General features: G+C 50.9%; 1 protein-coding gene across 1 annotated transcript; it reads left to right on the forward strand.

Annotated features, from left to right (window-relative positions):
- The first annotated feature begins 317 nt into the window (after positions 1-317).
- On the forward strand, positions 318-7,404 carry FN3KRP (fructosamine 3 kinase related protein). Its single transcript, XM_065896791.1, has 6 exons — positions 318-478; positions 4,411-4,562; positions 4,927-5,018; positions 5,977-6,059; positions 6,715-6,837; positions 7,066-7,404. Exons 1-6 carry the CDS (start codon positions 338-340, stop codon positions 7,402-7,404), a joined length of 930 nt encoding a protein of 309 aa, XP_065752863.1. The 5' UTR covers positions 318-337.
- Positions 7,405-14,154: the final 6,750 nt, after the last annotated feature.

The following is a 14,154-nucleotide window of genomic DNA, read 5'->3' on the forward strand; positions in this document are numbered from 1 at the left end:
CCCCAGACCAGGACGGGCCACACAAGGTTAACGGCAGGTCACAGGTAAGGTCAGGGGAAAGGCCACGGCGATCCCGTAGCGAGGAGAGCCACCAGGGTCTCGGGGTGGTTGGGAGTACAAGGCGGCCCCGCCCCCACCTCCCGTCGACCCTCCCCTCCCCCATCCCCGCGCGCTCCCGCGGCCAGGTCCCGCCCCTTCTTTTCCCTCCCCCAATCCCTCCCGCGCTCCCACGGCTAGGTCCCGCCCTCCCGCCCCTCACCCAATCCCCACGCGTCCCCACGGCGTCGCGGCGTCTGCGTGCGGTCTGAGGCGGGTACGCGGCCCGGGCGCGGGCGACATGGAGGAGCTGCTGAAACGGGAGTTGGACTGCGGCTCCGTCAAGACCACGGGTCACTCGGGGGGTGGGTGCATTAGCCAGGGCCGGAGCTACGACACGGACAGAGGACGAGTGTTTGTGAAAGTGAACCCCAAGGCGGAGGTCAGGGCTGCCGCGGGCGGGGAAGTGGGCGGGGGACTGTGGTCCCGGGTCCGTGTCCGGGTTCGGCGTCGGGAGCCGGTCCGGGTCCGCGGGCGGGGCCGTCCGAGCCCGGGTCTGCGGGCCGCGGAGGCGCTCGGTGACCCGTCTTTTTGTCAGGCTGGCCTGGCGTTTTGGGGGGTCCGCGGTTCAGCCCTGCGGTCTCTCGAACCTCAGGGAGGTCGGCGCGGGTCCAGGCCCGTCCGGCGCGTGCCCCACCGCCGCGTGGATGCTGTGGGTGGCTTTCACGCGGCCCAGGTGGCCGCTGCCTTGAGAAAATTCATTGTTTGGCGAGTTTTGAACAAGGACAGGTAGTAGAAGTCCCTTGTCCTGGGGTTTATTTGAACTTGCAGAGATCAAAACCCTTTCTGAATACTGAAAGTAATGTAGCCTTCGTCCGCCGGGCGGCTGTAAACACTGGGCAGCTTTAAACACGAACATGTATATTTTTGGGTCTGGAGGCCGGACGTCCAAGATGGTGGTGAGGCTTCCTTCCCTGGTGTGGAGGCCACTTCTGACTGTGTCCTTACGTGGCAGAAGGGGGAGGAGAGCTCTCTGGGGTCTCCTATAGGGGCTCTAATCCCCTCATGAGGGTTCCACTCCTTTGGCCTGGTCACTTCCCAAGGCCCCGCCTCCTAACGCCGTCGCCTTGGGGGTTAGGTTTAAACCTCTGAATTTTCGGGGAACACAAACATTCAGCCCCTTGCGGCTGTCTCTCCATTCTGTTTGTATCTGAACGTTTTCTCAAGGGTTCCTGTCTAAAATAGGTGAGCCTCCCTGCTGAAGTTGACTTACCCCGGGGCGTTGATGTCACTTCTTTGTGCGCTTTGGGTGGGTCATGCTTGTAGTGTTAGCTGGGAGGCCCTGGATGGCTCCAGTAGGCAAGGAGCAGGACTGGACAATGCCTTGTTTCAAATAGGGCTGAAGGTGCTGACCCCAGTACTAAGACCTACGTGTTACACACCCTCAGCACTTTTATCCTCTCTTTGGAAATCATATTGCAGAATCCCATCTTCAGTGGTGTGGCATGATCTCTTTCTGAAACGATGCTGTTCTTTCAAGACCAACCTTCAACTCTGTTCTACAGAGGTTGGCTGCGTGTCATCCTGTACATCCCTTTTATAGGAATTTGACAACTAATGGTTCTTGAAGTTGCTCTTTTACATTGGTTTCCCCCAGTCAGTACTAATGTAGTGGAGGTGTCCTTCCTTACTTTCCACCACAGGCCTTCTCTGGGTTCTTTTTCTGTTATGTGGCTCCATCCTTTTCACAGCTGTATTTCCACTTTCATTAGTGTTTGTAATAATTCAGAACTTGGTGTAGATTACAGGGAAGCAAATACTTTCTGATGATTAAAATGGAATCTCTCAGTAGTGCTTTTTCAACATTGTTCTGCTACTGCTATTTCTTCTGGTTCTTGCTTTTTATTGTCATCAGAGTCCATTTTCTTTTTGCTAATCTTCACATAAGTTCCTTCTAATCCTTTGGTAGATAGTTTCAAACATGTCTCTTTCTAGTTTGCTTGGGAATATACTGTGTGAGTTATGCAGATGTACCGCCCATAGTGGAAACATTTGCTGATTGATTGGAAAAAAGGACTGTCTTTATGCTTTGCCCTTTAGGAGGTGAAAATGTCTTCTTCCAGACTTCTAAGAGAAGACTACATAGCTGCTCTTTTGTTTTCCTTCTCACTCTCTGCTGGAATGACCTGGTCTAAGTTTTTTCTCTTGATTATGCTTATCTGTCCTTTGCATGCCTGAGTAGTTGGCTTTCTCTCATGCTCCTCCCTTAAGTTCTGGATCTTTTGTAGCCCTGCACTCTGGCTAATGCTAACTTTGCCCTTGTCCCATTCTGGAGGAGCCGTGTTCTTAGGGTTAGACACTTAGGACCACATAGTAGTGGACATTTCTGTGAGGGAGCCTTGCCTCTAGCTGTGTTCATAGATCCTTCTTCACCTCTCCCTACATTTTTCTTTTAATTAAAAAAATTTGGACCTCCCTGGTGGTCCATTATTTAAGACTCCACACTTCCAATGCAGGGGGCATGGGTTCAATCTCTGGGTAGGGAAGTTCCACATGCAGTGTGGCGTGGCTAAAAAAAAAAAAAAATTTATCCTTTCCGGGGCTTCGCTGGTGGTGCAGTGTTTGAGAGTCCGCCTGCTGATGCAGGGGACATGGGTTCGTGCCCCGGTCCGGGAAGATCCCACATGCTGCGGAGCTGCTGGGCCCGTGAGCCATGGCCGCTGAGCCTGCGCGTCCAGAGCCTGTGCTCCGCAACGGGAGAGGCCACAACAGTGAGAGGCCCGCGTTACGCGAAAAAAAAAAAATAAAATGTATCCTTTCCTTTATGCTGCACAACCAGTGCTGTAGTACAGAGTATAGCCAGGGCCCAGCTGTGTTCCTTCGTCTTCAGAGAATGCTCTGAAAATTCTCCTTAAGACACAGTTCTTGTTTTCCTCCTCAAGACACAGTTCTTGTTTTCCTCCTCAGGAACTTTAGCTCTCCAAAGTAGTATAATAGTAATGTTTGTAAAGTGTTTAGAATGGGCTGTGTAACTGTTAGCTGCTAACTCAGTTAATTACGGCAGCAAGCCTATGAAATTGGTACTGTTATTAACCCCATTTTACAGATGAGGAAACCAAGGTCACAGAGTTAGTAACTATGAGAAGTAGAAGTAGACGAATGTCCATGGCAACACTGTTCGTAGTGACCCCAAACTGGAAGCAGTGTCCTTCATCAGTAGACTGGACAAACACGTTTTAGAACATTTGCACAGCAAGCTCTACACAGCAGAGAGAATAAACTCTGACTGTTGATGCACCAGCATAACAAATGCAGTGTGGAATGAAGAGGCCTGGCCATCTGCCTCTGTGGAGATGACAAAGCAGACAGACAAATGTGCGGGTGGGGGTGGCAGTGGCTGGGAGGAGAGGAATGCCGGGTGGCGGTCACGTGGCTGTGCTGACTTTGGGAGAATTAGAGGTGGATCCTTCTGAGCTGTGCAGTTTTCTTCATATACATCTGTAGAAATTTTACTTTAAAAAAAAAAGATACTTTAAAGGGGAGGAACTACTTAGCGTGGTAAGTTAGGGAAGATTTCTCTGAGAAATCAAAACTGGTGTTAAGTTGAAATCTGAAGCATGACGGGGAAGGGGCTGACTTGGCAAAAGAAGGGAGAGGGGTGTTCCAAGCAGAGGTGACATGGCATGTGGAAGTCTCCAGGCTGGAGGAGGCCAGGGATCTCTGGGGAACTTAGAGAAGGCTGTAATCCAGGAGCGCAAGGAGTGTGTGTGCCCACGTGTCAGTGTGGAGGTGGAGCCCAGGTCGGGGCCCAGATGAGGGGGGGATGTGGGCAGGGCCAGGCCCTGTGGGGCTGTCATGAGGGAAGTGGGGTGACAGCTTGGGGTATGTTCCAGGGTGGGATTTGCCTTCCAAAAGCAGGAACAAGGACTTTTGGACTGGAAATGGGAAAGGTGGTGGAGATGAGGTGGTTTCCAGTGCCGGGTAAGAGATGCCGTAGGACTTGGTGGTCCATTCGGATGAGAAGTGATGCCAGCTTCCTGGCACACGGAGATGGGGGCCGCCTGTGCCTGAGGGCCCCCTGGGACAGGACTGTGGTTGAGGTACTGGTTACACAGTCCAGCTCTGCACCAGGCATACGTTCCTCTCTTTGGATAGACTGGGATCAATGACAGCATAAACATATACAAGACTAGAAAGTACAATCCCTCTAATTCCTGTGCAGCTTCAGGACGTGTAATCTGCTCTACTGAAAAGTGGAAAAGCTGTCTGTTCTATTGAGTCTGCAGTCAGCCTTCGTTGTGGTGCTGGAGAAAACATGTCTACACAGAGCCTTGCTCTTCCTACTTCTCCCCTCCCCGGTTGTTTCTCTGACAGGCCAAAAGGATGTTTGAAGGTGAGATGGCAAGTTTAACTGCCATCCTAAAGACAGGCACAGTGAAGGTGCCCAAACCCATCAAGGTCCTCGATGCCCCTGGAGGTGGCAGCCTGCTGGTGATGGAGCATTTGGACATGCGGTATCTGAGCAGGTTCGTTTGCTTCACCTTCACCTCTGGGTGCCTTTGTTCTTTCTCTGAGTGGGAAGCTTGCATTTGGGGGTATAATTTTGCGGGATGTGATAGAAGGGACCCGTGACCCGGCACACCCTGGGTTCTGCAGAATGAGCAGCATGTACTCTGTGGGCCAAAAGCAAACAGGAGAGGGATTTCAGGGTAAGATGCTGACAAACGACCTGGCTGCAGACTCAGATGAGGCCCTCCATCTTCCGCTTGCTTCACCAGAACAGACTCTTACCCTTACTGCCTCACCTACTTTGTGTGGCCTGAGACCTTTCAAATGGAGGCGGGTCTCCATTTGTACCATGAGTTTAGGGGCTGTCTTTTGTTTTTACAGTCATGCTGCAAAGCTTGGAACCCAGCTGGCAGATCTACACCTAGACAACAAGAGGCTTGGAGAGACTCTCCAGAAGGAGGCTGGCACAGTGGGTATGGCTGTGGGCCCGAGGGACCCCCCCAGAGGAAGACATCTGGCCAGTATGGGTGTGTGGGTGGAGTTGTGCTGCCACTGTGTACAGTCAGACCTGTGTTGCTGCCACAGGAAAGGAATGTAAACCCCAAGGCTGCATGTTTGGGATGCAGTGAACACAGTGAATACAATTAGTGTATTGTCTCGAAAATGCATTTGAAAGACAGGAAATATTCCCTGAACTCAAAATCCTATCATATTATGGTTCCTTTGACCTCTCACTCCCCAGAAGAAAGCCTGTCAAAGTTTCTCTGGCTTACCATACCGTGCCTTTTCTTCTAGGAACAATCACACGTGAGACTCAGGATGATAGCCCTCACGTCCCACCTTTTTAGGGCTTACCGTGGTGGTAGCACTGAGGGTGTCTTCCAGGATTTTCATCCTTTGACGTTTGATAATCCATGTGTAGCCCCTATGGTTACTCTGCTAGGCAGAGTAGCAGACACACCAGGAACAGACGACCAAGAACCTACTGTGTTAGACAGACAGACGGCCTCGTCCCTTCCACTTACACGTAGTTCAGTTCTTCTGGATTTGCTTTGAGTTTAGGGAACTGCAGAGGATGAGATCATGTACAAGTCCAGCAGTTTATCTTTCATAAGTGGCAAATTCTAAACTGGCCACTGAAAGCTATTCTTTCCTGATGGGTTATGGGGTGGATTTTCCCTCCTCTTTTGGAGACAGTGTAGTCACTCCTCTGAGCATCCTCTTCTGGGAAGGAGTGGGTATTCTGGATTGTTGACTCTGATGAGACAGGCTCTGTTCCTGAGTCCCGGAGCCCAGGGCCCTTGTTTGGATGAGGACACGAGGTGGAGAAAGGCACGCTGAGGTCAGGCCTCAGAGCTTCTCTGAGCTCCCAGAGCTGGCCCCGAGGGAGCGAGGGGACTGTCATCTCTCTCGTTTCATTTTGCTTGCAAGGGAAAGGAGGTGGGCAAGTGGAGCGGCCCTTTGTGGACCAGTTTGGCTTTGACGTGGTGACGTGCTGCGGGTACCTCCCCCAGGTGAGTGACACCACCATTTTGCCTGCATTTCCCAGTCAGACCAGCCGTTCAGAAACAGCTGCGGAAAGCACACCCTCTCTCTTTTTTGGTGAAATTTGGTAAAAGGTCTTTGCTCCTTTTTTTTCTTTGCTAATTTTAAGCGGTGTATATAAGGAGTATCCACCTCACATACTAGGTAAGCTCAGAGGAGCAGAGAAGGACCAGCAAGTTAGGATACTGGATTTCAAGGTGGGTGAAAATTAGAAAGTTAAACCGCGTTTTATTTTAAATAGGAAACTCTCTAAGGTAGCTTAATGAAAAGGGATTGTAACTTTGAGTTTTATGATTTTGTGGTTGGCTGCCCTGGGGATTTCAGCCTGGGGAGCCATACTCGGGCTGAGTGGGTAAGACGGCGGCCTCGCCCTCCGAGGATAGGCAGGTAGCTGCTTGGGAGGGGAGCACTGAGTATCCCACGGGGCACAGTCCACACTGTTCAGATCTTGAGAAGTGTGGGAGGTTGTCCGGGAACCTGCCGGTCCCAGCACGTCCTCCAGACCCCCAGGCTGCCTGGTCAGCTCCACCCCTTTACATGGTCCCTGCAGTGGCGCCTCTGGGGACCAGCCTGCTCCGCCTTTGCTCTGGCGCTTTCCTCTGAGCTCTGCTGTCAACCACACAGGTGAACGACTGGCACAGGGACTGGGTCACATTCTATGCCCGGCAGCGCATTCAACCTCAGATGGACCTGCTGGAACAGGGGTCTGGGGACAGGGAGGCCCGTGAGCTCTGGGCTGCTCTGCAGGTGAGTGTTGCCCCTCCCAGCCTGTGCCCATCATGCCCTGCAGGCCTAATGGGAAGGCGCTGCAGCTGGTGCAGCCACCTGGGCCTGGGCCTGGATGGGAGGTGGGCATGTCTGTGCACCTCTGCACTGATCAGGCCCTGCTTGGGCACTGGGAGCCACACTCAGAAAAGCCTCTGTGTCCCTCCTGTGTGCATCGGTCACTTTGCTAAGGCTTCATTTCCCCCGCAGTTAAAGATCCCTGACCTGTTCCATGATCTGGACATCGTCCCAGCCCTGCTCCACGGAGACCTCTGGGGAGGAAACGTGGCGGAGGATTCCTCTGGGCCCATCATTTTTGACCCAGCTTCCTTCTATGGCCACTCGGAGTATGAGCTGGCGATAGCCGGCATGTTCGGGGGCTTCAGTGGCTCCTTTTACTCCGCCTACCACAGCAAAGTCCCCAAGGCCCCAGACTTCGAGAAGCGCCTTAAGCTGTATCAGCTCTTCCACTACTTGAACCACTGGAATCACTTTGGATCAGGGTACAGAGGGTCCTCCCTCAGCATCATGAGGAATCTCATCAAATGAGAGAGGGCGGGAGGCCTGAGTTCGGGTTACCAGATCCTAACCTGATCCTCGCCTGTGGCCAGCCTCTGGTTCCTCCTCAGCCTCTTCTTCAGGGATTCTTCCCATTTCTTCACACCCTGGAGAAGCTTCAAACCAACTTTCCAAGCCTTGTAAAGTACGTGACATCTCAGAATAAAGGTTTTATCACCCTAAAGTTAGACTTCATAGCTGGATAAAACTGCACTAGAAATTGGATATGAACCAAGGGACCAATGGAGGGCGGGCTGCGTCCAACCCGCAGCTGCCCCGAAGGTAAAGAAGGGAGGTAGCCAGAGTGCCAGGTGCTGCCACCAAGGGCACCTTCCCACCGGCTCCCCGTCTCCTCTCCAGGAGAGGAGAGGGGAGGCCTACTGTCCGGGGTAATGCTTCTTGGTGGGTCAGACTTGGGTCTAGACGTGAAGGCGTCGTCTAGGAGTGCCTCCTGATGATCAGTCCTAAACCCAGCACATTCTCCTTCCTTTCTGTGCCGCCCCTGGACCTGCCGCAGGCGGAGCAGGTCTGGACGCATTCTGAGAGTGACCAAACTGCTTGCCTCAGTGTCCCTGATCGATTTAGGAGCCAGGGAACTGCTTCTGTTAGCAGCCCGTCAACTGCCGATTTCTAAAGCTTGTGAGTTGTCATTCATTTGCATCGTAGAAACCAGCACTAAACCAGTGGTTTCCCTCCTTTAGTCTTGCAGTGGTGAGAAATGTTCACGAATGGCATTGATGCTAACAAATCCCTTTATGTAAAGATTTGAATAAACTTTCAGTGGTTTCAGTGATGCCTGAGAGTGTTTATTTCCCTTGTTTAAATCATAATTCAATATTTATTGGAGCTGTTTGCCAGGAAGCCTTTGTAATATATTCTGAAAATAAATAGGTACAACTGTTGTTTCTTAAAAGAACACTTTTTTTCTTGGCTTTGATCAGTAAGAGAATAGCTCAGAGATTCCAGATAAGGACAGATGCAGGTGTGGCCCGAGGACTTGTTGCTACACGCCACTCAGGTCCAGTTTAACTGCTGTTCTTCTCACCCTGTGAGATTTGGTTAACAGTAAAGGGAGGTTGAAGATAACTATCAAATTGCATTTCAGGGAAGAAGCCAGTTGGTGGCCCCTACTAGCTCTGGCTCAGGGCTTGGAGGATGCAGGTGTTAGAGAGGACAGTGTTTCATGAGGTGGGTCCGATAGGGTGCGTACACGTTTGCCTCTCATCTTTTTGTTTCTGTTTACAGGTCAGGGCCCCTCAGTGGAAATCAGAAGCAGAACTGATGCCTTCAGAGTTTGTTTTTTGTGGGGCGGGAGAGAGGACTGTGACTTTTTTTTATCACTTTAATGATTACCCTTTTTAAACTCTCAGTTATTGATGTTTCTTCATTGCAGTGGCAGCAGTGGCATAAAAAATAAATAAAATTTCTCCATGCGCAAAGTGTGTCTGATTGACGAAAGATGACACAGGAAGGATGTATTTCAGTTGGAGGAAATTTCTCACTGTGCTCGGGGGCTGAGGTTGCCCCAGCAGGACACCTGCCGTGAAACTTCCAAGCCCAGCCTGGGCCAGGAGGCATGTTGGGGAGAAACCTGTCCCCCACAAACCTCTCAGCAGGTATCCCTGGTCCCCCCTTCCCCTCCTGGGGCCCTGGCCCTAGGCTGAGGAATCCCACCAGGTGGATGGGGGGGGCTATGCCTGGGGGCTGTGCCAGGTGCAGGGAGCGGCTGCTTCTGCCCCATGGTGGCCCCCGCCATGTCAGCCCAGCATTACCAGGGACTAGAGCCAAGGCCAGAGCTTTCCTGGAGTGCCGCATCTTAGGCAGGCCGCCAGCGAGTGCAGTCAAGACAGAGATATCGGGGAGTACCTCAGAGGTATGGCAGGCACTCAAGCAACAATTTTATGGTGTTTCCCCGCTTTTGTGATGGCGCAGTATCAGCTTTTTTTTTTTTAGCTGTGCCGGGCAGCATGCAGGATCTTAGTTCCCTGACCAGGGATCAAACCCGTGCCCACTGCAGTGGAAGCGCAGTCTTAACCACTGGATGCCAGGGAAGTCCCCTCTGTCGGCTTTTTAAACTGCAGTTTGCTACGATTGCTTATTCTAAAATATCTACTTTTATATATAATTTTGTATTCATAAGTATATATATTCCTATATAAAGGGTTGCCAAAATTGTATAAACCTCAGGCCCAAAGGCCACTGGACCCCCAAGAGTTGCTGTTTGTGGAGTGTTCTGTTCCCTGAAGGCCCCTGTGTGCATCTGAGGATAAGCTGGCACAAATGGATTGGGGAATATTGTCCCCATGTCCTCTCACATTCCCCCTCCTTCAAGTCTAACTTACTGCTTCCGAAACAGCAGGAAATCGTATAATTGGTGGCGTCCAGAACAGACTGAGGCGAGGCCTGGAAGGCTATCTTGGGAGTGAAGTGTGTATCTTCAAGGCTTGGGTTTTGAGATCACTCTCAGGCTCATTGTAGGTTTGTGGCTCAGACCACCAGCTGAGACGACAGAGGGAATTCTCGTGGAAGAGGGTCTGACCGAAGTGGGTGCCCCGACTGTAAAAAAAAAAAAAAAGCTGGGGTTCTGACAGGGTTCCGTCTTGCTGTGCAAAGTCCCACTCGGGTGGTTCAGCAGCCGTGGAGGCCACAGGCCACCACTGTGCTGTCTTGAGCTTCATGTCTGCAGGGCAGTGTCAGAAAGACACTTGTAAACTCTTGGGACTGTGCTATGGGATGATGTTATGGGCTGGATTCTGTTTGGGATTCAGAGGGAATCTGGGAAATTATAGCCAAAATCAGGGAGGAAAATGCACATTTTGGAAAGTTCAGTTTGCTTCAGAGAGCAGTGCACCCAACCCGTGGAAGAAGGTGCCAGTTTGCTCCAAACAGACATGAATCTAGCAAACCTTTTACCCTGCATCACACAAGACTATGTGTCTATGACATCCTAGTGGAGGGGTCAGGAACCCATCCTAGTGAATGGTCTTAGAAGCCTGGAGACCTTCCACCTCAGGTATAATGGAAACCATGCTGTACTAGGGGCTGTGGGACCAGTACAAGAGGCGAGTCTTAAGTGAGTTACGTGAGTTTTGAATCCATACCTAAAGTGGGCCCAGCAGAAGACCTAAATAGACATTTTTCCAAAGAAGACACACAGATGGACAACATGAAAAGATGCTCACCATGGCTAATTATTAGAGAAATGCCAATCAAAACTACAGTGAAGTACGACCTCACGCCAGTCAGAATGGCCATCATTAAAAGTCTATAAATAAATTCTGGAGAGGGTGTGGAGAAAAAGGAACCCTCCTACACCATTGGTAGGAATGCAAATTGGTGCAGCCACTATGGAGAACAGTATGGAGTTTCCCTAAAAAAACTAAAAATAGCACTTCCCTTGTGGTCCAGTGGTTAAGAATCCACCTTCCAATGCAGGGGACACGGGTTCAATCCCTGGTTGGGGAACTAAGATCCCACATGCCACGGAGCACCTAAACCTGCGCACCACAGCTAGAGAGAAGCCCACAACAAAGCCTGCGTGCCGCAACGAGGACCCAGCACAGTCAAAATTTTTAAAAAAAGGAAAAAAACCACTGATTTTCAACCAGGAGCAATTTAAAAACAAACAAAAAAACTAAAAATAGAATTACCATATGATCTAGCAATCCCATTCCTATCATATATCTGGAAAAGGTGAAAACTCTAATTCGAAAAGATACATGCGGGGCTTCCCTGGTGGTGCAGTGGTTAAGAATCCGCCTGCCAAGTCAGGGGACATAGGTTTGTGCCCTGGTCTGGGAAGATCCCACATGCCACAGAGCAACTAAACCCGTGAGCCACAACTACTGAGCCTGCACTCTGGAGCCCGCGAGCCACAACTACTGAGCCCACGTGCTACAACTACTGAAGCCTGCATGCCTAGAGCCCGTGCTCCGCCACAAGAGAAGCCACTGCAATGAGAAGCCCGCACACCGCAATTAAGAGTAGCCCCACCCCAATAAAGATGTTTAAAAAAAAAAAAAAAAAGAGTAGCCCCAGCTCGATGCAACTAGAGAAAGCCTATGCACAGCAACGAAGACTCAACGCAGCCAAAAATAAATAAATAAAATAAATTTATATATATAAAAAAGATACATGCACCCCAGAGTTCATAGCAGCACTATTTACAATAGCCAAGACATGGAAGCAACCTAAACGTCCATCGACAGATGAATGGATAAAGAAGATGTGGTACATATATACACAATGAAATACTACTCTGCCATAAAAAATAATGAAGGGCTTCCCTGGTGGCGCAGTGGTTGAGAGTCCACCTGCCGGTGCAGGGAACACGGGTTCGTGCCCCGGTCGGGGAAGATCCCACATGCTGCGGAGCAGCTGGGCCCGTGAGCCATGGCTGCTGAGCCTGCACGCACGTCCGCAGCCTGTGCTCCGCAGCGGGAGAGGCCACAACAGTGATAGGCCCGCGTACTGCAAAAACAACAAAAAAACAAACAAACAAACAAAAATAATGAAATAATGCCCTTTGCAGCAACATGGATGGACCTAGAGATTATCATACTTAAGTAAATCAGACAGAGAAAGACAAATACCATATGATATCACTTACATGTGGAATCTAAAATACGACATAAATGAACTTATTTATGAAACAGAAACAGACACAAAAAACAAACATGGTTACCAAAGGGGAAAGCGGGTAGGGGAAGTATAAATTAGGAATTTGGGATTACAGATACAAACAACTATATATAAAACAAACAAGGACCTCCTGTATAGCACAGGAAACTATATTCAATATCTTGTAATAAACCATAATGGAAAAGAATATGAAAAAATATATATAAATGTATAACTGAATCTCCTTGCTATACGGAAATTAACACAACATTGTAAATCAACTATACTTCAATAAAATAAATTTAAAAAATAAAAAATAAAGTGGGCCCAGGTAACAACACCCATGGGCTTGTTGGAGATGAACTAGCTCCCTGGCGAGAGCCCTACCAGTAAACACTGCTCAGCATGTCTACAGCCTGTCTCCCAGGGTGAGGGGTGGGGGGCAGCTTCTTCTGTCCTCCTCATCTTCTCCCAGTGAAATTGCTTCCAAAAGCTCCTTGTGTGAGAACTTGCCTCCCGGCTGGGGTTTCCTCTTGGGCAGAAGTGTGCGGATATCCTGGAACTTGTTCAGAAACAGCGATCAGAGATCAGGGTGGTGGGGGACTGTGGTGGGCATGGAACAGCCACGCCTTCACAGCCGACTCTGAATTCCTAAGAGGTGGCAGAATACCCCTCCCTTTCCCAGAGTCTGTGTGAGGGGCATGAACGCAGTATGCTTATTGTGAAGGCCAGGATGGTGGGCTAGCCTTGACACCTGGACCACGTCCACCGGCCCTGCTGGCAGCCAGGCCTTAGGATCCCAACCCCTGCCCCAGCTGCCTGATTTCAGAATGGGCTGTTGTGATGGCCCTGGGGCTGTGCCCACAGCTGCCTTCCTGGTGCCCCTTTTCTGAGCAGCATACACCCTCCCCACCCTCCTGAGACTCCCCCGCCACGGAGCAATGGGACACATTTGGCCATGGGCTGTGTTTCCCTTCTCGGTGCCACTGGACTCGGTATTCACCGTAAGGGTCTGAGTGAGCAGGAGAGTCGCTCCCCTGCTCAGTGACCCCAGTACCTTGGCTGGTTCTACCACCCCAATCCACACCCTCAGATACATTTCCTGAGAACTCCTGCAATAGCTGCCTGAGTTTTAGCTACAGTTGGGGCTGAGAGGTGCCGTCTGCACCTTTGCAGCCATCATTCTGGTTCTTGGGGAACCAGGAGACTGGCCGTAGTGGGGAAGGGGCTGCTTGGCTGTGTCTGAGTCACATCTCCCAGTTAAGCTTCCTATCACAAACCAAAACTCAAATGCAGGCTTGGGAGGAGGGTGGGCTGGTTTGCGAAGTCAGAGTGCTCTCCTAGGCACATGTCTTCATGCTGAGGATTCTGCCCTTGGACCCAGGGCTGCCCAGATGGGATCTGGGAGGACTGGGGAGCAGTCCCAAGTGCCTGGGCTTGGGACGAGTAAGATGGTGTGCCCCTGCCTGGCTGCCACCCAGCATGTTCAGACCCTGCTTGGGCAAACTGTGGCCACAGCCCAGAATGGGGCTCAGTCAAGACCAGCGTCTCCTGCAAGAAAGGGCAGGAGGGGGCAGAAGGGTGGAGCTCATGGGCACCTGACCCTGGCAGCTTTGGGACTGGGTTTAGACCAAAGATTTAGAATTCCGAGAGAACAGAAAAAACAGGATGGAAATCATAAGGAAAAAGCTGAAGAAGCTGAAGGCAACTTCCCGGGGTTGGAGGACCCAAGTTTCCATCCTGAAATGGCCCACCTGTCCTGCCCAGAGGAGACTCATCTTGGGCACTTCCCTGGGGAATTGTCACATACCGGCAACAAAGAGAGGATCCAAAAGCCTCCAGAGAGAGAATAGTTTCCACACAGAAAATAAGAATCCAACTGGTTTCCAGCTTCTCAACAGCACGGGAGCTGGAAGGTGAGGCCACAGAGCCATCTCAGTGATGCAAGAACAGCCCGGAATTCCATATCCAGCAGGACTGCCCATCGAGAATAAAGACACCTGCAGACATGCGAGAGCTCGTCTTTACTGTCACGGATCCCTTTTGGGGATGCAATAGGAGCTTAGGCTTCGCCAGACTGAGAGGGAGAGCTGGGAGGAGGGAGACTTGCGGGGGTCAGAC

The sequence above is a fragment of the Phocoena phocoena genome, chromosome 19, assembly GCF_963924675.1.
Source record: "Phocoena phocoena chromosome 19, mPhoPho1.1, whole genome shotgun sequence".
Classification (NCBI taxonomy): domain Eukaryota; kingdom Metazoa; phylum Chordata; class Mammalia; order Artiodactyla; family Phocoenidae; genus Phocoena; species Phocoena phocoena.

Coding starts and splice junctions, on each gene's coding strand:
- FN3KRP (XM_065896791.1), top strand. CDS start 338: ATGGAGGAGCTGCTGAAACGGGAGTTGGACTGCGGCTCCGTCAAGACC. Junction 5,019..5,976: donor GAAGGAGGCTGGCACAGTGG/GTATGGCTGTGG, acceptor TTTGCTTGCAAG/GGAAAGGAGGTGGGCAAGTG. Junction 6,060..6,714: donor GCTGCGGGTACCTCCCCCAG/GTGAGTGACACC, acceptor TCAACCACACAG/GTGAACGACTGGCACAGGGA.